General features: G+C 32.6%; 3 protein-coding genes across 16 annotated transcripts in view; 1 reads left to right on the top strand and 2 right to left on the bottom strand.

The window, feature by feature from the left end:
- Positions 1 to 132: 132 nt before the first annotated feature.
- LOC109603011 (post-GPI attachment to proteins factor 6) lies at positions 133 to 11,339 on the bottom strand. Of its 4 annotated transcripts, none has more exons than XM_049965536.1 (7): positions 11,257 to 11,339; positions 4,331 to 4,538; positions 4,030 to 4,272; positions 3,207 to 3,976; positions 2,712 to 2,975; positions 2,343 to 2,586; positions 133 to 1,116 (listed from the first exon to the last, which is right to left on the bottom strand). In XM_049965536.1, exons 2-7 carry the CDS (start codon positions 4,536 to 4,538, stop codon positions 443 to 445), a joined length of 2,403 nt encoding a protein of 800 aa, XP_049821493.1. In that variant the 5' UTR covers positions 11,257 to 11,339; the 3' UTR covers positions 133 to 442. The 4 variants fall into 4 exon arrangements, with proteins under 4 accessions (XP_049821493.1, XP_049821498.1, XP_049821489.1 ...); XM_049965541.1 differs by lacking the exon at positions 11,257 to 11,339 and adding an exon at positions 6,340 to 6,450 and having other exon boundaries at positions 4,331 to 4,495; XM_049965532.1 differs by lacking the exon at positions 11,257 to 11,339 and adding an exon at positions 6,340 to 6,450.
- LOC109603016 (probable maleylacetoacetate isomerase 2) lies at positions 6,568 to 11,171 on the top strand. Its single transcript, XM_020019469.2, has 4 exons — positions 6,568 to 6,703; positions 6,775 to 6,826; positions 9,819 to 10,217; positions 10,282 to 11,171. The coding sequence occupies exons 1-4, from the start codon at positions 6,686 to 6,688 to the stop codon at positions 10,464 to 10,466; spliced, it is 654 nt and encodes a 217-aa protein (XP_019875028.1). The 5' UTR covers positions 6,568 to 6,685; the 3' UTR covers positions 10,467 to 11,171.
- A 972-nt stretch (positions 11,340 to 12,311) lies between the features above and the next one.
- The window catches only part of LOC109603010 (RNA-binding protein Pasilla), a 107,983-nt gene continuing 94,499 nt past the window's right edge, over positions 12,312 to 25,795 (bottom strand). For 7 of the 11 annotated variants that reach the window (XM_049961665.1, XM_049961663.1, XM_049961664.1 and 4 more), the window contains 4 exons: positions 19,354 to 19,667; positions 19,062 to 19,275; positions 17,883 to 18,149; positions 12,312 to 17,773 (listed from right to left, as the gene is read on the bottom strand). In XM_049961665.1, the coding sequence (XP_049817622.1) occupies positions 17,550 to 17,773; positions 17,883 to 18,149; positions 19,062 to 19,275; positions 19,354 to 19,667 (1,019 nt within the window). In that variant the 3' untranslated portion in view covers positions 12,312 to 17,549. The remainder of the gene's footprint in view (positions 17,774 to 17,882; positions 18,150 to 19,061; positions 19,276 to 19,353; positions 19,668 to 25,795) is intronic. The other 4 variants (XR_007547070.1, XM_049961668.1, XM_049961669.1 and 1 more) reach the window with 4 other exon arrangements.

Here is a 25,795-nt window from a genome sequence, read left to right on the forward strand (position 1 = left end):
TCTTATATAGATAAATATATATTAATACTTTTTTGATTCATCGTCCATAGTTAGTTTAGTCTGTAATCTCTAGAATGCGTTATCACAGTTGCGGAAATAAAAATCTATTTTAATGAAGAATAATTAACAATGTGAATATATTGTCTTTATTTCTATTCAGTCAAATAGGTTTTAATACAATTTGTCACATAAAAAATAAATATATACTTTTGATAACTACTATTATCGTTTATATGCCTATACAATTTAATTTATTAATAAATTGACTAGATCTCTTAAAAATTGGTTTATATAAAACCATTGGAGTGTTAGCGATTGCATTTTAATTGCTTTAGTTATGCTATACATAATTAGAAATTCAACATACTAGGAATACAATATTTTTTATGATAATTGGTCTAATAGGCACTGGAATGTTCACAACAAACCTTACATTTTTGTTTTAATTATATCCAATTAAATTATTAGGTTGAAACGTATCTTCTCTTGGCAGTACAATAATAATAACTACTGCCATTATGATATGCCACAAACTATGCAAATACTTGTAATTATCCTCAGTCTCTAATACCCCAAATATAATCAGGCCAAGTATGGCCCACACAATACCCATAGGTAAGTAAATTTTTGCATATACCTTTTTACAAAACCATGAATTTACTTTTTTATACTTGAAATACCAGCTTATGGCAATAATCACAGCTCCACATATAATAGGCATCGCAAATACCCAAATGGCCGTCTTGTTGACTGTGGTACAAACCGCCACTACAATCGCACCGAGAATATGGAAAATACTGGTTAATTTTCTGGGCAGATCGGCCATAGCTATTAATGTGAGCCAAATAGACAATACGGCACAGAAAAAGTCGGCAAATTGAAGGACGCTCAAATTAATTATGCAATAAGTGAGGACATTCTCACCCGCATCACATGCATGATAAAATGACGAAAAGAAACAAATTGAGAAATACGCCAAACTCTCCGTGTAATACTTGCGTCGCAAGGCGAAAACTACTGAAGGCAAGAAGGCCAAATTACTGAGGACTAACAGCAGTAATTCAATCACCACCATGTAATACGGAGTTGCCAATGTATCATCTCTGCAATCCCAACCTGCGAACAACATTAATAATGTAAGGAACACCTTTCCAATTACTTTCCAACTTCAAATTCAAACTAAACAACAACAAATTTAGTTGTCTTAAGTATATTTTTTGTGAAATAACATTTAATGGCATTAATTTTTGGCTACTTGAATCAAAATCGTATTCTGATTATCCAGTTTATGACTTTTTTCAAGCTATTGGGATCTCATGTCTGTTATGTTAATAAGTTTTTGATATATGTTGATCTATATGCGCAGATGTGGACTTTAGTAGGGATTATTTCCTTTATTGAGCCGATAACAGCTTGGATACGACAGGGCATGCTTTGAACTAAGTTTTGAAAAACCTCATGTGAGAGATTGTTCCATAGTTGCGTCAATATTTGACGAAGTTTTCTGGAATTCCTTGGAGTCAGTACATGTCTCCATAATCGTTTTTTATGGAATCTTAAACAAGTTTTAAAGGAAATAAATCTTTGAGTTGAGCAATTGTATTATTTGAATCTCCTCAAGATGTAGTTACCAAACGAGGAATTTGTGGCCGTGTATTATCATATATAAAAGTAGTGACCTCTTCTAGATAATGAATGGCATTAATTATATGGTCTTCTAAAACCTCTGTTAGGTATCCCTGCCTAGTAAGACTCCCTTTGAAGGGACACTGCCTTAATAGTATGGTTTCATAATGCTGAAGCACTCGTACATTGGAGAAACTAACACTGTAGTTTCTAGAAGTTTCACGTTGTCCAGTTACCTTGTATACTCGCAAGCAGGGCAATAATAGCAGGGTTTTTATACACAATTATTTTTTTTAGTAGATTGCGTATTAAAAAGTATTATTATTGCTAAATATTTTAGAATTCAATGAAAAATCATCCTAACTTAAAGGTGTGATAAAATACTCTTATTTTCCTTGGATTTATAGTTAGCCTACGTCAATAAACCAGCAACCGTGGGGACATGGAAACAACATAGATAATAGTAATTTTATGTCATTTAATGATATTTCACATAAAATAAGCGTTTGAGTTTTTGAAATCTAAAGTTTAGCCATATTAAAAAAAAATAACCGTTTATTTCAGTAACCTTGGAATGTGGACTAATGCGAACTTGTTAAAACGTCCCATTCCCAAATATATTGTATTAACTGTGTAAATAAACTATTGTTATTTAGCGACGGATTCAGTCGCACAGATCGTATATGCTTATAGTCTGTATAGATTATTAATCTTACCTCGGTACTTGTTATAACAGACACATGTGGAGTATCCTATTCCATCTGTAATCATGTACACACATTTGCCATTCTTACCGCACCCAGTGGACAGGCATGGTCTGCTATTTATGTCGAAAACGGCAGTTGTTGAACATGTCTTGTTAGATTTCTTACAGGGACCTTCACACTGACTGCATTCTGTGCAATTATCCATCGTGTTCATGTTCGCCCTGCAGGTATCTTCGCAACGGTCACACTCTTCCTAGAATGATCGAAGCTGGTTAAGCGTTCCTAAATCATTGCAGTGTAGCATCCAGTTGTTAATAAGCAAGCAGGTTAATTGAAACATTTAAATTATTCTAATGATCACAACAACAATTTTCTTACCATGACGCACTTCTTCAAACAGTTCACCAAACAGTGATTATACTGTTGTTTGCAATCCTCAGAACAAGAGCACGGGGAACATTTATCACAGAATAACCGGAATGAGGCATACCAAACTCCAGTTTCCGGATAAGGTATTGATATAGATGAATTTGTGAGTGTGCTATTAATTACAATCTGTGAAGCAGTTGAAAGTCCATTGAAAGTACAATTACCCGACATGTCTGGTACTTCCAAATTATGCGGCCGTATGCAAGCAACGACCTGCAAAAAGTATTTTATTGCGTTTAGGTTCGTTTCAATTTCCACCACAAATTTAATTAAATTGTACATTGCCCATTGAAATGTCAATCAATTTTAGGTTCAATTGTATAATTAAAAAATATTGTTAATTAAAAATTGAAGAAGTGAATTTATGAATGAAACATTTCAACAAAGATAAATCAAGTTACACTTGTGATTAAGTGATTTGTGTTAGTAAAATGTAATACGCACCACATAATCACTAGGTTCCTTAGGAAGTTTCTTATTTAAAACTGAAGAGAATGCCAGAATAAATTGCATAGTTCCACCAATATCTTGTGCATTAACATGAAATTTTAAAACTGACAAGACATTATTATCAATTGTTATTCCTACTGGTGTAGTTGAATCTACTTCTTGTTCTAAAATATATGAAAAGACAAAAGGATCACTGACTGAATCTTTAATTAGATCATATTGTTTGTAAGTTACATCAGTGATTTGTGACTGAAGAGACCTTACAATAGAATTATTTGTCTCTATAATTTGTATTGTTTCATTTGCAAAGTATTTGGTAAAATTTTCCTTCATATGTACAAGACTGGAGAAAAAACGAAGTTTAAAAGTCACTGTAGAGTTTTCTTCAGACTTCATATTATTGTCTTCAGTATTATTAAATGAGATCTTAAGATAGTGCCATGTTTCTTCAGCAACTGTAAATAATATTTCTCCATTTCTTTGTGTATCATTTAATTCCACATATCCTAAATTGTTATTTGAGTCAGGGACACTCAGCATGTTCACTTGAGCTTTGAGTATAACATTTTTATTAGCAGGAGAAAATTCCTCTAATATTAAAATAGATGTGTCTATATCTTTGGGCACAAAAAATTTGTATATTATTGATTCTGACTTTGTTCCAGATGCCACATATTTATTTTCATCTGTTATAATTAGTGGATTTTCGGTTTTCTTAACATACACTTTAACTGAGACATAACAGTAACACTGAGAATTTAGACCTGAAATCCATAATACAGTTAACTTGCTTAATAGATAAGTAATAAGCATTTACCTTGTTGTGTTATGGCCAGATATCGAGGATCCTCATATTGTAAAAATGTTGCCATTATATACTGGCCAGGAGCTGGGGCTGTTATATTAATGTAGTTAGATTTTTTATCACTCAGAAACTCTGAATAGTAAATTTCATTCCTCTTTATTTTTCTAAAACTTTTTGGAAATTTAGATCCATCTGGATTTATCACTGGTGGTGCCCCAGGCTTAATATAAAATGATACATTTCTTGGTTCGCAACCTAATGGGGAAAATTATATTAATCTTAAAATACTAATAGTAAACTTCTAGTTACTTACTTCCAAGCAAAGAATATATTTCCTCTTCTGCAGAAAATTGTACTGACATAAATGCACTGTCCTTAGGTACATCTATGATTAAAAGAATGGCACTGGAAAACGATGTATACCTTGACAACTCACTGGTACGAGTGCTTGCTATTAGCCTCAAGTCTGAGCAATTCACTATTGTTAATAGAAAAGGTGCAATAATGGTTAAATAAAACATCTGAAATTATATACGTATGTTTTAAATTTCGTTAATAATCATTTAATAGGATACATACGTCCACGATCTAATAGATAATTTAATAGACTAACTAATCTGCCTTAATATTTGATAACTATGTGTAATTGAAAAATTACACATGACAAAATGGAGGCATTTTAAAAATGAGATGTTTTGTTTTTGCACATAATTTACATATATATTTGGTTGTTTTAAATTAATTTACAATGTATTGATCATAAAACAGACACCACCATTTTTGAGGTTAAAGAAATGTCAAAAACATAGCAAAATATTTACTTAAATGTACCGCGTGGTTGCTACATCTTATCTCATTGTGTGTTTTATTTTCTCTACTCAACGCTTTCATTAAAAGTTGGTGTGTCGGTAAAGAAATACATACATATTACTGTTATCGATAATTATTTTCCATAATCCTAAATTATTATATAATTGCTGTTATCAACAACACAAAATATGTTGAAGTAGTTTTAATGAAATAATAAAATAATATGCGATAATTAATGTCATCATGATATGCCTAAGTCTTATCGTTAGATAGAAAAATGGGAAGCACATATTTACTATCTATATTAATTATAGATTTTTGCATTTTATTCTTATGGAAGAAATGTAAATGTTTTGTATGTCTACACAAATTTTATAATAATATACACAGTGGTGACCAGAAAAAGAACACAAAATTGAAAATCAAACATTTTAAGGTATTTCATAAAAGGATTTATTCTTAATAGGATTCATATTTTTTTTATTAAACAAATTCATTTTCAGTGAGAAGAAAGAAACATATATGTAAACATTATTTAACAAAAATATATTTCAAAGTGTGCTATTTTTATGATCATCCGCATTTCGCATTTAGTTTGTTTAAAATTTAATTTAAGTAGAAATTATTTTGAAGTAGCTATAAAATGAATAATGGACAAAAGAATATAGTCCAATTATTTCAAATAAAATATAAAATATTTTGAATTCGTTTATTTGGATATCTGCGTTTCCTGAATACCGTTAAGATAATTTAATTTTTAATAATATTAACGAAAAAATATTAATTTAACATATACTTTAAGTGAGACAAGAATACTTCTGATATTTTATTTAGTCCTGAAATATATAATACAGTTGACTTACTAATAACTAATCATTTTATAAATATTTGTTAATAATATTAACGAATTAGTAGTGAACATTATTATTTTGATTAATATAACATATTATTATTGTTTTCAGAAAAATATATGTAATCACATATATTAGCATTTTTCAGAGATAATCTTGATTTTGATTATATCAAAAATTTTGAGTGCATCACACATATTAATGTAATCTTTGATTTTACGTGCATTAGTACCTTAATTTTCATATCAAATAGTTTAATCAAAATGTAAACTGTATGAATTGTTTTGTTATTAACGTATCAATACGTAATATATATTTGTTAAAAAACCTTCAAATAAATTCACAATATTTGTAATACAATATTAAAAATTCAGATTTTCAATAATCCAATATGATAATTATTGTTAGACCAGTTTTATTTGAATAAAAATAGTTAACATTCCATTAATTATTTATCAGTTATAATATGAAAGTGTAGTCAACAGGTTGGAGGATTGAAAACTCGGCTCTGTTTACATTTTAATAAAAGTGATATTTTCTATAGCGATAGTAGAGTTTGCCTTGACAACAGTCCGCTGCTTGTACACGAAGACACAGGTCCCCCGACAAACAACAAAACCCGATTGTGACAAACTCGTCGATCTAAAAAAAATATACATACATATTCCTCGCAATATCGATTTCGTCGTTACGGTAAACCGTCAGTTTCAAATCCATGAGAATTTCGTGCGTGAAAACTTGTTTCGCAGCGAAAAACCTGTTCTAATTTCGCATAAGTTCACGTTCTCAAGTGAATCCCATTGGGGCGAGCGGGCGAGCGCGCAAAAAAAAAATTATTCGACGTACATAAAGGGAAGATTGTTGCACGTGCAATTTCAACGGTGTTGCATCGCGAGCGTGCAAAACCGGCTTCTGCGTCCACGATAGGGTTGCCGTTTTTTGGGGTTAGGTTCGTATTTGGATCCTTCGCCGCAGTTCACTGTTCATTTTGGTGCGGTTCGGTGAAAATGTCTCATGTGATTAAAGTGAGTATGACCGGTATATTAAGATACTTGCCGGTGGACTGTGTGTTTAATTCATATTCTGTCAATTGCAGCCCATATTGTACTCTTATTGGAGAAGTTCGTGTTCCTGGAGGGTTAGGATAGGTAATGTATAAATAGATCCGTTTATAATTAATTATTTTTCCTATTTCTGTGCAATTAGTTTTGAATGGCATATTATTAAGTTTATGTTGACTTTAACTAGTTATGTTGTGGCAGTAAATTTATGTGATAGTTGCCACATTAAAATAATAATATTAACAAAAATATTCTTGCGACTTTTTTCATTTATTGAAAGAACACCTAAAATTAATAAACGTAAGATAATATAATCATTAAAATAATTGTATTTTGAAGAGTTTTTACGTTAAATTATTTTGTATAAAAATTTTCCTAATTGTTAATGTATGTGTTTCTCCATACAATTTTGGCCAGTTCATAATTTTTAAATATACTATCAATTACAATCAATAACTAGGTCACTGATATACTAACGAAATGTCTTAAATTTTTATTTAATTTTTAATAATTATGATTCATAATTATGAACTGATAAATAATATATAAACTATGTTAACACCAATTTACTTAATTAACAGAAAATGTATGTCATCAACACACAATATAATCACATATTAAAATTTTTACGTTAAAATACTTTTTTAATCTTTATTGTGTAACAACTATACTAAACATATAAACAAAATTACATTTATGAAAATTCATGATAAAATAATATCTCATTTTTGTATCTTATCAGAATGTACAGTAGGAAAAGTGTTTGTCCCGTCTGAATTTAAAGAGAGACATCATGCACTACAGAGACAGTAGAAGTTTGGCCCATAGTAGGAGGACTTTCTGTTTCTATCATAGTGTGATGTCTCTTTCAGGATTCAGATGGATCAAACTCTTTTCATGCTGTATATATTTAATCTGTGACTGTGATATATTATGGTTTAAAAATTTCCTTTAAATATACAGTGGTGGCTAGAGAAACAGTACACATTAATATCTTAGCATTAATTAGGAAACACACACCTCTAATTAAATGTGATCAAAATATTTTTTATTTTATTTGAAATCATTACACTATATTCTTCCCCCATTATTCATTTAGAATCTAAATCAAAATAATTTTGACTGCGAAATGTGACAGGTCACAGAAATAACACACTTTTGAAAAATATATATTTATAAAATAATTTTTTGTAATGGTCCTATACCATGCCATAGAAAGGAAACCCAAACCAAAACATTTCCTCCACCGTGCTTCAAAATTATTTGTAGTGTATCTGGGATCAATACTTTTATTAGGAGGACGTTGAATATATTTTTTGCCATCTGATGTTGTTCTATTGAACATGGATTCACCATTTTAAAGTACCTTTCGCCAAAATTCTGGAGGATACACTTTCGTTCAAAGTTTTACTTTGTTTGAATATTCTTTTTTGATTCTAATGATTTCTTTACTGAAATATATCCTTGCAAGTTTTGTACATTTAATCGACGTTTGAATGTTCTACTAGATACACTGATATTGTGTGACCCAATAAATTATTTTTTTTTTACCTAGAGGACAAGAATAGATGTCGTTTAACAGATTTTTTCAATTTGTCTTACAATAAAAGGAATTCTTATTTTATTTTCAATTAAGTATGTTGTTTTATATTTGTTAATAAGCATTGTAAACTATTTTTCAGAAGAATCATAAGTTTTTAGCGACAATATTTAGACCTTGATGTTTCATATTAATTTTTATTTTTCTCTTATTCTCTCTTTAATTCTTTCTTCTCACTAAATGTGAAACTATTAAAAAAGTAATATATATCCCACTAAGAATAAATTGTAACTATTAAGACTATTATTAAATATGTACACACATCGTAAATACATTTGAATGAGCTATTTCTTTGACCAACCAAATCAGACGTTTAAAGTTATATCTTCAACGTTTATGAGGTGTGTAACAAAATAAGCAAAAAAACTGCCTAGATAAAACTTGTATTGAATTCTTTTATCAAAATGTTTGATTTTAAGTTTTGTACTATTTCTCTGGCCACCACTGTAAGTGTTGTAAATTGTTGATAGTGTCTTTACCTTCAATGATCTATAGTATCTTCAGTTATAAAAATGTGTGCAATCGATATTTCAATAAAATGTTGTACATTTTTTATTTAATTTAAATATGTGTTAACTTATGTGATGATTAAGACACTACAAGCGGGTCGGGTAAAAATACCCGTCTCGAGAACTGTTGATTGTTAGCGGGTCGGGTAATTTTTACCTTTTTGAATGTACTTACTTTAAAAGCCGGGTGAGATAATTTTACTCTATTGGTATACATACGGAACTGAAAGAATTATCTCTTATTTTTTGTTATCATTCACCAACTTAGTTTGGATTATTTTGCTACCCGCCTATAGTGTGTTAATATACATATATTTGTTAACATCTATTTACTTATGATCGATACCCCAATGACATTAATATTATATATAAAACTTTTCTAATCTATTTTAATGGTTTATCTTTATATCATGATGAAAATGTATATATTTAATCTTGGTTCTGAAAAATCATGATTTAAGGTCCCATTATAACTTGATAATGTATTTTTTGTTATCTTTGCCTACAATTCTATTGCTCATCTAATTTTGTAAATGTTAATTAAAAAAGGATAATTAAATATTTCATGAATATTTTCCAAACTTTACTCACTAACGTGATTATTTCTCAATAACTGACAATATAAAAACAAATTTAACTAAATTTAAAAAACCGGTTAGAAAATTATAATTTTAAACGTAATGTGTGAATATTAATTAATGATTTAAATAATGAATATGTTAATAAATTTGTTTTTAAGGGACTTTCTTCTTAGTTATACATAAGTTTAAATATATATTTTTTTAGTCATGTCATAAAATTGTACTCTAATCTATTGTAAAATTTTTTGTTTTTATGCCAGATAAAAAGTGATAAAAAATTAATTGAATTGATATAACATTTTTACAGATACTCGTTTTTATTAGTTTAACTATTTTTTATCTAAGTAATATGTATGATATCGTTCATGTATTTATTTCTCCCGTTCCAGCACTAAATCTAAAAGAAATCCCATATGACATCAAACCGGTATCCCTCATTAAAGCGGGCGGGGAACAACACTCCAACGAGTTCAGGGAAGTGAACCCCATGGAACAAGTACCCGCTCTTCACATAGATGGTGCCACGCTCGTGGAGTCCCTCAGCATAATGTACTACTTAGAAGAAACGCGTCCCCAACGACCCCTTTTGCCGCCCGACTTCATAAAACGGGCCAAAGTACGGGAGATATGCGAGATAATCGCGTCCGGTATACAACCCCTGCAGAATTTGACCGTGCTTATACACGTGGGCGAGGAGAAGAAGAACGAATGGGCGAAACATTGGATTAACAGGGGATTTAGGGCTGTTGAAAAACTGTTGTCGTCGTCCGCCGGCAAGTACTGCGTTGGTGGGTCCATTCTTTAATCATTTTTGGTCCGTTACAATTTATAAGAGAACGTGTTTTTTTATAGGGGACGAAATCACGTTGGCGGATTGCTGTTTGATCCCACAAGTGTTCAACGCTAGGCGGTTCCACGTCGATCTCAGGCCTTTTCCCATAATTCTCCGGATAGACAGGGAATTAGAAAATCACCCGTGTTTCAGGAGCGCCCATCCCAGCAGTCAGCCGGACTGCCCTCCAGAAGCAACGAAATAGGTATTTTTATAACACCAAAAACAATTCTGTTTACAACGTTTTGATGCACGGAATCTTCAGGATAATTCCAATATACATATTCCGATTTGAAATCATGTTTTTGGGATATTTTAGTTAAATAAAGGTTTCATTATACATTGTTCTAAATTAATGTTTTGACATAATTTATTAATTACTATAATATTTTCCAAAATTTTGTAAATCAGTTTATGGCAAGATGCATAATTCGAAACAGAATTGTCAATTTTTGTTTTAATATTCAAAGATGTTGGTTAAACAGAAAGCAAAGGAATTCTTATGGTTTTCTAATTAATTTTGAATTAACTCACATTTTTGAATATCTATAAAACAAAACTTATAAACTAATAGTACAAATATCGATGTTAAATTGTTTGTATATTGCTTTATTTTTATCACAAAATGCTTATTTTTTTATATATGCAATTTTAATTTTGTTTTAATTTGCTTTATTTTATTTTATGCTTTTTACGCTTCTGCTATCTGTAAGGAATAATTCTCAATATTTTAGTGCGGAAAAGTGGTTGTTTTTCGAATTTGTCCTCAAAAATTTACGAACTGTTAATCTTGTAGGGATTCGAAATTTTATTTCCTTACAGTACTGTGTAATGTCTATAGATATGTTAACAAATTTTAAATACTTTACATTTTTTATGGGAGTAGTGCTTTTAATAAATGTTTTTATCAAAACAATTGTTTAATTTAATTCCACATTTGTAACACATATTTGACTGAAGACAATATTTTTATGAAAAATAAATTGTGTACTTACATTTTGAATTTTGAACGTTTGTGAACGTCGTAATCAATCACAAAAACGGTATAAAGTTACAATAGCGGTGTTTATTATATGGAAAGCAGTCACTTACCGTTGAATCATGTCTGAACGTTGAAATCAATCATTAAAACACAAGCGAAGAGGATTATCTGATAAGATTATACGTCCATATCTACTTACCGTTAATAATTTTTGCTCTCATTTAAATTTATGATAAAGAACATAAAACATAAGGATATTGCTTGAAACTGTTCATCAAACGAATATATTGCATTAATAAATTCAAATTATTCAATTCAGCCTTATATTTATTTAAAAAATTTCCTAAGGGATACAAATGGAGAACATTACATAATTTAATATAAATTAATTTCTTACAAAAATTTTGACTAGAATAAAACTCTAAAATGGACGGAGTAAAAAAGGAATGTGACATCCGACTTGAAATTAATATATACGGTACTAAATGAACGTGATGCGATTATTGTACAAGCATGTTGCTACGTATGGCGTTGTGACTTTAAAAAGCTGTTCATTAGTTGAAAATATATAAAGAAAAATAAAACAGGAAGCGAATGGATATGGGCGTAAAGAGCGTCTGATTGGCCACGTTTTTATCACAGAATGTTGTCTGAACGTTGGCTCTTACTTCGACATCTACCCGATGCGAAGCACTGCCAGCTTCAATTTTTTTTTGTTCTCTAAAACTAATCAGATATGATGGTAAATGAGTATAGTATAGAAACAAATTTACTGTGGTGCGCTTCCTTGGTGCTCGAATCATCGAATTGGGTGGGTGAAAGAAAATGAGAATTGACATCTTCCTGATTCATCTAAATGCAGTCGTTATTTCTGTTTCAACACTTCCATACATACAACACATTGAGTATTATAATTGGCTGTGCTCTTGTACGAATTTAAAGCTTAATATCACAGAGAAGTCGGTTTAAATCTACACACATTTTCAGGCAATTAGACGCTCTATAATGGATGGTGATGTGTAATATAACAAAAAATTGATGAGGTATAATGAATAAATACGATACGAATATGGCACTATGGATTTTATTGAGTTATAGTGTGTTTGACAATGCTGTGACTAACTTATTTAAAACCTTGGAACCACAAACAATGGTACAAGAACTGTTGGACCAAACATATCATATTCCTGCACTCGCGGATACCATAGTTTGCAGCAGTGTTTCAAAAACAAAACAACTTGAAAACTAGATATAACCCGTTTTACCAACTTTTAAAATATATCACTGTACATAACAAATTAGTGACTTACATATGCAAAAATGTAACCGTTACATGTTTGAAGACAATTACATTTTTACCTATATATACAAGTGAAACTAAAATTAATAAAAATAAAACCCAAATATTTAAGTAAAATCTTCCATAATGGTGCTCGTATGCCCTTCACAAGGGCGTTAAATAGTGCAGTTTTTCAACACGATCAACACATAATTTTGGTAACTGATCAAAGCCAATGAATGGCCACATTCAAAACCCAGTCACATAATAAGGTACCTTTAGCCCCCCTGATTTTACTTATCAGCTACAGAATAATCAATAATAAAAGACTAATTATCTTTAAGCTCTGGCGGATCTGTATGGTTCTTTGTAAGGAGATAAATAGGCCGAGTTTTGCTAGAAAGAGAGAAACCCATACAAATTCCAGAACTTAAAATTCTATAATATTAATTAGACACTAAAAACTAAAGCAACAGGAAAGTATATAATATATGTATATAAAATATTTGCTTCGACAAATTATACTCAAAAATAAACATTCAACCAATATTTATACAAAAATAAAATATTTACACTAACTAGGAAAAATAACTCGATAATAATAGGTATTATTAGAATAAATAGTCTGAATTCGGCCGAAGTAAATAAAAATCCGGAAGGTACTTCTCATATATGTTTCCATAAATATATAAATATCATAATCAGTTCCCTCCAGATTTTCATTGTCGTTCTTCAGCCGCATCCCGACGAATTCACTGATTACGTGTAAGACTGGAAATAGTAGGAGTACCCGTCGAGTCTCACCACGGTTACGTCACACATTTGAAAGAAAATGATTTCATAAACCTCTATAAATTTAAAATCTAACGATTAAGAAAATATTACACACGACAGTAAAGGTCACTTCGTAATTGCATTGATTTGTTGACTCAGTGTCGGGGCCCACATTCCTCAATGTAAAATGCAAAAACTTTACGCTTTAAACTTTGAGCATTCAATTGGTGATAGCTGCGCCCGCCCAGTGTGTGACACAACCATGACGGGACGTACGGATCCAAATAAAACATGAAAAAACGGCAAGCAAAGTACCTCACCCAACCACATGACTGAAAATTGTCTATAATAATTAATAAACTAGTCTAGCTAAATTCTAGGCAACCGTTCAGTTTGGGTCCATCAAGCGTACCGCTACATATTATGTAGATAATAATGAGACGTCGAATGATAATATTGCACAATGGTTTTTACTGATTATTTTTCTCTTTAATTTTAATGAATGCTCTTTTGAACGGCTACCGCACAGATGTGTTATCACAGCAACAGTTTATGTTGTATATACAGTTTAAGCCATAGTTTCTGACCGATGATGTACAAGGGAAATGGAATTATGGTACAGGACAAACATCAAATCTGTACAGTTTTTACAAGTTTGTTTAACAATGACCCGTATAGTTTAAGGGAAATACAATATCAAAATAAGCTCTATTACAAAGCGTGGTTTAAGTTTAATTTTATCTACAACGAAACGTATGTACCACGTACGTACGACGTCTGTACACATTTGGAGTTTATCTCGGTTGCAAATAAACTTGAGGTAGAAACTATGAGTTTTCCGCAGATGTTAGGGTTTTAAAAGATTTGACACTGGCTCAGCGATTCAGCTTTGCTGTGTTTAGGGTTTCTTGAAATTTGAAGCGGCTAAAACTGGTAACGCGCAATGAAAAACCTGCGCCTGACCATAACAAAAAAAATAAACCAGAAAACCAAAATCGACATTTAAACACTGTTTTAGGTTGCGTGACACAACCATGTTTTCATACCACTTATTTCCAACGACCCCAACACACGACGAAGTCTAGAATAGACATACAAGTATAATATGACTGACTAATTCTATGGGATATATAAGTATTTAATATATGGCGCATCACATACACTTAGACAACTAGAATAATATGTGCACGGCGGCAGATTTTTAACCATGCCGTCAACCATCGAATTTAATGAGTGTCCGAAGTAAACACTGTAGAATTAGGAGGAAACTTATGTGTATATATTTATAGATCTGTTGGTTGCGATTGTCGCTTTTCGGCATGTTCTTTCTCGATGAAGAGACGATGGAAACTGAACTGAACCAGAACCAACCGAACACCGTGGGCAAACGAAAACATTTAATGGGTACAACAAAATGGAATCCTTTCTCGGGTGGTAAATGCAGGGAGCTAAAAACCCCGTGTCTATACGATGCATGCGATCCAATTGGAACAGTCGAACATGTCTCGACTGGACGAATATTTTGCAAACGGAGGAACGCCAGTTCTAAACCATGTTCCATTCTTACCTAACACCTGCATAGAACTATCATTAAATTACTCTTCTACATTGTTACATACTAATGAATTCTAGACTTTTTTATATATGTATATATATTTTCTTGTATTCTAGCTACATGCAATGTAAATGGTGGCAAGGTTACGACCATTTCACAAATTGTGGAACGATCAACGTCTGCTTGGAGACCAGTCACTTTGTATATAAAATCCCGTCCGATTTTGATTATATTAATAAAAAGTTGAGTTTAAAATGTTTTGGATGTTTACTTAGAAAGTGACTTGTCCTATTGACTGAATTCAATGTCATTTCGATTAGTCAACGGCTTTGTTAAATATATTTTTTTTTGTATAACGCAGAATAAAATGTCCCAAACAATTAACAATATTAACAACATGCGATTAACAACAATATAATCTGAGTTACATTTATGTTTGTATATACTTTATCAGGTATAATATAATTTATTATATATAATATAGATCTATCAGAAGAAGTAACAGCTCAGAAATGTGAATATAAATGTATGACTAAAGTATCTATGACTATATACAGTTTGTTTCATGCATGACTTCCCATTTATTTTATTATGATTGGTAATGGTGGTAATGTCATAGTTAAAGTGTCAATGGGAATGAAAATTCAATGTAAAATATTTGGAATACCGCCTGTATCAAAATGCAGCTCGTAGTTTAGTAACGGTAATTAATTAACCACCACCTTTTTACCTTTGGAGTTAGAGAAGCAGAATTTTTATTTAATCTAGATATTTTTCCTTAATTTGAATTTAAAAAATAAAATGTTTTATTAATTTACTAATTTATTTAGGGCAATCTCTCGATAAGTTTAAATATTTAATTTTTTATTGGAAAAGAGATATGGCTATATACATTAATTGCAATAGATGATTTTAATTTATTATCTATCACGAACTTTTAAATTTATACACTTTATTAATAAAATTTATGGGGCTTTTCTAGTAATTTGACTATAACGTTAAGCAGAATTTAAAATTATATCTAGTATAGCGAGACATATTGTTGTTGATTGCTTTTCACAATACTTTTCACAATTTGTCGACCTTGTCATAATTTTAAACAACAGGAAATATATTTATTAATTGTTATATAGTGTATTCCAAATTTCCTACATGCAAGCTCCTGATTATTAACATGTTAGCAGTAGTAAAACAAGTGTATTTAAAATTATAGACTACAGTTGAGAACATGTAGGAATGTACTGATAATTTGTTAATGATCAAGATTGGTTGTATGAATAAATCTTTGGCCAGCCAAACAATGATCTTTTTAATATACTTTATAGGACATTTTATATATTTCTTCTGTATATAATATATTTTCATCTGAATTCTATAGCAGGTACACATTTTTGGGAAATGAGGCCACGTGGGCACAGAAAAAGAACATTACCAATCACAGTACCTAAAATACACTGTCAAAAATACACGCGTAAGTACCAATGTCCCTTAAATTTTTCGACAGTGTACTATTTATTATAAAAAAGATCCAAAGCAAAATTTTAAACCAGTAAAAAAACCACAAAACAATATAAAAATTATTTGCTAAAAAATGTTTGGATGAATGTTTCCAATTAATAAATGAAATTATATACAAATCTTGGTAAATGAATTTTGTGATAGAGACCACAAGAGTTGATAACGATGAAAGATGAAGTAATCACAATCTCAATTAGACATTTTATCTAATATAAAACTTTTATAAAATCAGATCCCTATAGTTTCCCACGTCAATGTTGAGCCCCTCCAAATTTTGGGGGGGCGGATCATGTGACACACCGCTTTCGTTTCATATAAGTTTATGAAAACAAGAATATAATTTTTAAAATTCAATTAAAAATTTAACAAGTATTATAATTTAGAATAAAATTTTAACATTTTCCGGGAAATTCCAAAGACTTGCTCGACGTTTGACTATTGAAAAAAGAGATATTTCAAGTTCCAGCGACTCTAAAGAATTTCCGGCCTAAAATACAGCTCCTGTTAACAGTTTCACAATTCTATGTGCAATTAAAACAATTTTAATAGTCAAGAATGCATTTTTCAGTTGTTTCAGTATTACCTAAAATAGATTTCATAGACTACTATATATAAACAAATCACAAGTTATGAGAAAGGTATACTATATACATATACATATTTATGTGTATATATATAATTTCATACTGCAAGGGTCACTATGCAGCTTTCAATAAATAAACAATAACATATACAATGGTAACAATAATAGAAATACATAAAATGTAATAAACTTTCAAAAAGTAGGTCGGTGTTTATGGGTTGCCGGATCCGACCACTTCAACAAAATGGAATTGGCAATATTTGACTAAAAAATTTCACAGTAAATATTTTGCTCGGACCGAACTTCTGACTTGCTTAACAACTTGCGTCCGATTGTTTTTCTTCACAATAAAAACTAAAACTAGGAAAACGACAAATTTTGCATCACCGTCCCACGCCATGGACCATATCCGCGTCGAGAACTTGAGCCGACTAAAAAAGAAAAAACAAAAAGGAAAAAGCCCACCGAGATTCCCATCAACAACGTCGTTCGCGACACAAAAATGTGACGCGAACATCAACAACTCTAGGCGAGCGGTACCTTGGCGTAGTAACAGTCGTTGGCGTCAAAGTACGGCGGGGGACAGGGTCAGGGAAATCACTGCATGGCTAGCGCGCCGAGACCCGTGTTCCTTGCGCGCTTCATCTCCTCCTCGGAGATGCGCTGCTCGATCAGATATTGCGCAGTGTTAATTGAATGTGGGTTGCCTGTTATCGTGACGATGCGATTGCGCGTGCCCGGCGCAAATATGCCCTTCTTAGAGATCTGGATGTTCGCCCCGCTGATTTGCTGAATCTCCACCAGCGATCGTCCGCCAGGACCTGAAATAATTTTGCCACTGATCAGCTTTCTTCTCGACCAATCATTTCCGTTAGAAGTCGTCACACTCCGTCCTTTAACTTACAAACATTTGATAGACAAAATACTAACCTAGGATGGCCCCTACGATTACTTCGGCTATTTCCACGTTCTTGGAGTCTTTCGGTGCTGACACATCGGCAGGAGTGGGACTCTTGCTCAGGACGGTCGCCATTTGTTGACCGGTGCCCAGTCCGAAGCTGTTGTTGTTTATGGATATGGGAGCGGCGGCTGCGGACGACGATTGATGCCGGAAGGGATCGAATGGTCCATCGAATCGATCCAGGGGTGCTCTAGGTGTGGGGCTGCTGGCACCTGAGAAACACCAATTTGACCGTGCTAAAGAGGCGGATCGAGAAAAGAAAAAAATAAGGTTGTAATTGTGCAGTAATTGTGTTATAAGCGGCGGACTCGTGATCGAGATCCGGGTGAACCCCAAAAATGCTTGATGATGGTGGAATGCGACCTCTCGATGGTGATATAATATTCCTGATGAGACTCCTGCCTCATTAAAATTTTAAGAAACAATTCCAAATTATGATTCGAGCAAATTCTACTTAAAACATTTCGTACATTCGAAAGATGATCTTCATTTATTATTTCCAACACAGCTTGTGGTAACAAAAATGATGACGAACGAGAAGGTTGTACATTAATATCAGGTGGTAATTTTTATAAAATTGTGGAAACGATGGATCTGGAAAGACAATAGTAACAAGAATGGAAACATGATTTTCATTTTTACCAAAGTAAATTATGGAAGACACAAGCAAATATTTATATAATTACTTTACACTGTCAAAGCACATCAGAAAGATGTAATGTTTATTATCTTAAAATTAATCGTTAAGACACAAATTACTCAGTTGAAGATAATAAATGATGAACATTTTTTGTTGGAAACTTCGGGGTTTTGCATGTTTTTTGAGTGTAATAAATGTGATTATAAATTAGTGTGATAAATTTGTTGTTATGGGTGTGACTGTGTTTGCAAGTTTTGTTTAGTAGAAACAAATAAACAATATGCCCAAATACAGGCAATATTTGTTTAGTTAATTTCAGATGATTAAATTACTTTAGTCGCAATTAAATAATCGATTTCAAATTTTTACTATTTTAAAAAATCGACTAGAAAATGTTTTCCAAAAATAGTTAATTTGAAATCAAGCGGCCAATTAAAATTTCTTGTACACTACTACTACTTCTACGCTATTAATAATAATAATAATAAAAAAAAATCATTGCTCTCACCTAGATACTCACCCAGCGTGACTTGTCCAATGGGCCCGAAATTATTCGCCGCCCCGGCTTGTTCCATCACGCTTAGGTAATTAGGTAATGCGCCACCGTGGGCGCCGCCTAGTCCTAATCCCACAGCCAATATACCATACTTAGCTAGAACCGACAAAGCTGAACTTATGTCTAAGATGTGAGTTTCCGAAAAACCACTCTGCCTCAGTTGGAGCTACAACAAATTTATGAATTAGCAAATTAGTTCGATCGTTGTACGTGAGTTGCTGAAAATAAATAGAATGCAAAACACCTTGATGTGATCCAAGAGTTGGGGCGTCACTCCGCCTACATTTTGACCGGGCGTGCTTAAATTGAGACTCAGATTGAGGCCGTTGAGCATGATGCCTTGCGACACAGTGCCCAGACCGCTATTGAGGCTGGCCGTTGACTGGTTGAAGGCACCACCCGAATTTTGTTGGGCGAATGGCGAACCTGTCGGGTTGAAATTCGCCACTGGACCGTTGATATCTGCATAGGACACGTTCAGACACGTGCCACTCTGTGGATCCTCCACTATCTTGCCTATTATCATTAGACACGCTTGCTTGTTCTGTTCCTTTTCACCTGAAAATGAAATAATGGCAAATTTATTTTTGTTTTATTATATTATCGCAACAATAACTTAAACAACGTGAGAAGAACCGTGTTTTATAAAAACCAAAAGTGCAGTTTATATTATATGCTGGTGTTAGACAAGATCATCTTCACAGACGTGGAAGAAGAATAGCTTTTAATAATAGAAAATATTTCTCTACATGAAGTGATTAATTCCATTGAACTTGGACTAAAAATCATATTGCTTTAAAATGTTAATGGATTCAAATATATCACAATTACCGCATAGATTGGTACTATTGCGATCACCAGTAGATTTAGGTCAATATTAAACGGAGTATGACTGTCCGTATGCGACGACCACATTCTCTCAGTTTTGCAATTTAAACGTGACCTTGTGGTTAGTCTTTGCCGTTGGCTATCCACGATGTGTCACGTGGATAGATTCATACAGTAAAAACTGTTTTGAATCCATTATTTTTGAATACTAATATTCAATGAAGTCTTATATCAACTGAACGCTTTCCATATTACACCATACAGTAGTAGTCATTATTACAGCAACTTTTAAAAAATTCTAGCCTTTTCTTTAACATGAATTGACAAAATAATATTAATTTACTATTGTTGTTTTATACAGTATAAAAACTACTACATTCTTATTCTGCAAAATGTCACATTTTTCCCAATTGAGCTGAATATAAATATGGCAACGTTAATAATTTGTATCCACTTGTGAAAAAATGCCTGGAAATCAAATTTCTGATTTTAATAGAGCAAGAATAATAGCCTTACATCAACAGGGTTGGTCAAATCATCGAATTTTAACGACACTTGCCATTTCTAGATCATCAGAATAGTACGACTTTTCCAAGAAAGTAGAAATGTGCATGGAAGACCAGGTGGATAACGTTTGAGAATAACAAATGAAATTGAGAATTGTTACATAGCCAATTTTGTATGACGCAACCGTAACGTTACTGCCCCAGTAGTAAGAACACAGTTTAGAAGAACCTACGGTAGACTGATTTCTACACCTACAACCCGACGACGACTTACTGATGTTAATTTAATATGTCGACGACCATTAAGAGTGCCTAGACTTATTAGGCAACATACAGCCATCCCTCTTAAATGAGAGAGCACATAAATTGGCTTTTATCGCAGTGGAGAAATATCATTTTTTCAGAAGAGTCCAGGTTCGGTTTAACGAGTGACAGGCGGCGTTTTAAGGTCTGGAGGGAACCAGGACGTGCCGCACAACTGACTTTTTCGAGAGAAGTAATTGAATGTCAGGGAGGGACCGAAATGTTTTGAGGTGGTATTATGCATGGTCAATGAACATCACTAATTCATAATCCACATATATTAACAGGTAATATCTGCCTCCAAAATGTTATCAGACCAATTATTCAACCCATGAGACAAGAACTAGGAGAAAATTTCATTTTTATGGACAAGGCTCGACTCCACCGCACATGGAAAGTCCAAAATACTAACGAACATACCATATATGAATCCGATTGAGCACGAGTTAGATCAACCAATTTTAAAGTGACTAAATCCACCCACAACTAATCAGGAGCTAATTATAGCAAATCAAGACGAATGGGTCAACATTTCGCAAAGAGACATTAATAATTTAACTCCGCTAAGGCGGATTAACATATTGCTTTAAAACAGTGGAAGACATAGAGAGTATTAGAGTTTCTGTATGTACATTATTTTGAAATTTATATATTTAAATAATCTACTTTTTTGGTTCTAGTTTCTTTTTATTTTTCTCTCTATCAATGTTACACCAAACCAAACAAATATTCTAAAAACCTTTGTAATAAAGCAGCAAATTATGTACAATTAATTATGTTATTCTCTCTTTTATTCCCAAAAATATTAAGGGGTCCAAGAGTTTTGGCGGTGTGTTACATTTCTTTCACATTTTTAGTAGAGACCAGTGTTTTTTGTAGGTCTAGTGTCAAACTAACCCTTATCCACTAACCATCTTCTCACAGTCCTTGAACTAATCTCAGCAAGTCCCATTTCCTCCATGTTGGTTTTAATTTTAGTTGGCGATAAGATTGAATTGTTTTTTGACATTCGAGTTATCCAGTCATCGATTTTCTTTCCAGTTTTCCGAACTCAGACATTTTTTTTTGTAGCCACTACTTGTTCTCTAATTTTTTTAATAATACGATAAACAATCGACTTATTTAAACGTAATCTCCTAGTTTTATAGATAATTAGAAGAAAAAATGGTGTTCGAAAAGACATCTTTTAAATTGTATTTATTACCTTCTGGTTTAATTATGGTTTGTTTATAGGCATGTCGACCTTGGATGGTGTGCATCATACATGTTAATTGTTTGTGACTGATCGTTAATTCTCATGTGTTAATGAAGAACAATGGTTATTGTAATTAGCACCTTCGCTGTTATTTGGCCGGCTTAAGTAATTTTATTAAAATGCCTTCAGTCTTATCAATCTAAAGTAACATAATTATCACTAAAGTGAGTTTTTCGTTAAATAATAAATAAATTTAGTAACAATTATTATTATTATTATCATTTATTACTTTAGATTATTGTGTTTTATTGATACATGAATAAAAATTGTGTTGATAAATTTTAAGTAATGTACTTTACCCTTTAGATTTTTGATTATTTTATTAATACCATTAATCTTCTAAAATAAAATAAAAAAAAAATAATCCTAAATGCGTCGCAAATAAGCCCATAATTTTCCCTCACACACAGCCATCGTATTTTAATTCGCCATTTCAGTAGAGGCAAGGTAATACGGTTGATGAAGGTCTGTTTGTTCAAGAAAAGCTAATAAAAGGGAAACCGCGCGATAAACACGTCGGGCACAAAAATGTTTTTCTCTCGTCTTCATCCCTCAATGGAATACACTCCGCAAACTTTAATGCTTTTTAAAGGGCGCATGCAAATGTGTGCACACCACACATTGGAAGATGATTGATGCGCCGTTCTATTATGAAAATACGCGCCCTATTTACCTTATCTTGTCAACGGGTAGCCCTGGCTGGCTGGCTCAGTGCGAGATGTGCCAGTATCGATTCCGTTGTAAATGCCATTTTATACACCATGCGGATTTATGCTTGTCGTGCAATAAAAAACCAAATTTATTTACGCGGCGGAAAAAAATAAAGAAAAAACAGAATCCGCGGTTTTCCCCGACGGGTGGGCATAAAATTATTGCATGCACAACGAACCCTTATAAACCGCGATGCGTTTTTACTAAACGTACGTAAAAATAATCGAAAAAAAAAAAAAACAAAAAACAGGAACGTGCGAATATTTTCAAAATGAAACGAGAAATGCGCAGTATGCGTGACTGGATTCCGATAAAATGTAAAGAAAAAACGCGTCATGCGATTTAATGTTTGAACGGCGATTTATTTATTCTATCGTTCTCGCTACATTCACTTACGTACATACAACAAAAACCTCAATGGATAAATATTTTTCAATCGAGCCGTCGAATAATTGAAATCAATTTGCGGACGGGTCGAGATGAACGCGAGCACGGCGAAACGGAAAACAAATCCAGTAGTTAAAAAGGACACGTGATTATCTGGAACGCACATCAACCGAGACATCGATGCTGTCTGCACAATTGTATTCGCCGGCGGATCGTGTAATCGCTAAAGCACACGCCGTGTTTCAGTTTCACGGTCACTTACTGTAATTGGAAGTGCTTGCAAGAATAACAAAGGAAATTAACCATCTATATGGGCATGCAATGCGAATGGATATTTGCAACAGACATCGAACTGATGGATTCGAATTCAGCTGGATGAATTGTCTACATTATTCGTTTTTGTTGAATTGGTTTTATTTGTGTGCGGCGGTTTCGAGTGATGTACAGTTGATTATCGGAAAATTTTGTTTGCAGTTTGCAGTTTCCACGTGCCATCCCAAACTACGTGGAACCTATAATACTTATTAAAGGTGCATCGAGCTATTTGGGGGTTGGAAAGTACTGCTGTCTTACATTAAATTCAAACGAATAAATTTTTAATAAATCTTTATTTTTAATCAGTAATATAATTGCCTTCGTTAGCAACAACTTTTTGCCATTTAGTATGAAATTTTTAAAAATAAAATACACACGACCAAACATATAATCATTAATATTAACGAGAAACGGTGTCATTGGGAAAAAAGTATGTTTAAAATAAAATGCTGTTTATCCAAACTAATTTTACTACAAGACTGCAGTCAGAATAATTAAAACAACTTTTATAAAGAGCAAATAACAAAATGTGAATTGTGCAGAAAATAATTTTTACGGAAAATTAGATTTTAAGAACAAATAAAAAGTTTTTGCTAATCTAATAATCAGTGTGGCCACCTCTAGTAGCAATACAAGCTCGAATTTGACGAGGCATGCACTAAATTATTAATGTCTTCTTGGGAAACATTTCCCCATTCTTCTAAAGCTTCTTAGTTATTCTGTGTTGCCAGAAATATTTTGACGCGTTTCAATTTTTTTTAACGTTATTGCCTAAGTGTTCAATGGGTTAAGATCCGGCGAACAAGAAGGCTACTCTAATTCGGTCACACCTTCCATTTCTAAACAATTTTTGGCAACTCTGGTGGTATGTGGAGGAACTTTATCTTGCATAAACAGGAAATAATCACTAAAAGCATCTCTCCAGAGGCTTACTACAGATTATAACACTAAATCCTTTGATAGGTTAATGAATGTCTAATGGTAATCAAAGGATTCTTTTCACCAATCATAATCCCATCCCAAAACATTACACTTCCTCCCTTATATTTGGGGACTAGTCGGGCAGTACAGAGCTTAGCTTGTTTCCCAACACGGATCGGCTGATTTTAGACTAATTCTGGTCTCCACCGAAAATAACACATATTCAATTGTTCAGTTTTCATGTTCCAAACACCAATTTAAGCGGCAGTTCTATTTTGTGGTGATAGTTGTGGAACTGTCTTCTGCTAGATAATTCTCGAGGGCGAATTCTTTTCCTAACAGTTTTGACCGAAACACCAACACCTGTAGCTTGCACAAGTTGCCAAGCTCAAGATGGGATGTTGTAGGATTTCTTTTTGCTATTTGAGCTAAAAAACCGCCTTCTGTGGTGACATTTTCACGACTTCTCCTGGATTTATTTTTTAGAGTTCCCAACTTTGAGTAGGTTTTAGAAACTATGTTTTGTGTGACCCCTACCGTTTGTTTAGTTTCCCTCTGCGACATCCCTTGCTCGGACAGAGCAATAATTCTTCCCCTTTGGTCTTCTGATAAGACATTTTAAATAAAATAAGAAAGTTTACTTCACTACTATTATATATGGAACAGCAAAATTGACACCCCGGAAACAAATCTTATCACACATTTACATTTTTTTATCAAAAAACATTAGATTTTATTGATGACTAATTTTTTTTTCATGAAAAACAATTCTTTTTTGTGAATATTAGATGATTCCATATAAGTTTGGTTGTGTGTATCTCGAGAAGGCATTTTGGACGTTATTCAAAATTTTAAATTTTTTGCCACTAAAAAAATATTGTAGGGTTTGGAATAAATAGAAATAGATAAGGTAGTACCTCCCACCCCAATTCATTGAATTTTTCCAGTGTTCGTCTTACACAGTGTGGTCTTGCAATGCCGTGTTTCAGAATGACGCCTTTTCGACTCAAATCCAATTGTTCACAATAAAGGTCTGCATTAACAGTTTGTCCAAGTTGAATAATTCTGCAATTATTTCACCAAACACACAGAAACGCCTTTTTGTAATGTAAACCCGTCTTCCACTTCTGCCTTTATCATGTCGTTGGTCTTCCTGATCGATAGGAGAGATCAAAATTACCGGATCTGAACTTGGAAAACCATCTTTGGCATTTACGAAGGTCTTGGATATCACAAATGTTTTTGGTCCATCTGTTGCGTTACTACTCTTGTGAGACTCAAAAAGCATACAGTGCTCTTCTGGTATTTGGCTGGCTATTCCACCAAAATTACAAAAAAAGTTTAATATTAAATTAAATAGTGAATAAGTTACAACAACCTTAAGATGACTTTGGCACTCCTATGAGCAGACAAATGGCAATCAAACATCGACATGCGCAGAAACGACATTACTTCCCGGT

Source organism: Aethina tumida, chromosome 1, assembly GCF_024364675.1.
Source record: "Aethina tumida isolate Nest 87 chromosome 1, icAetTumi1.1, whole genome shotgun sequence".
Lineage (NCBI taxonomy): Eukaryota > Metazoa > Arthropoda > Insecta > Coleoptera > Nitidulidae > Aethina > Aethina tumida.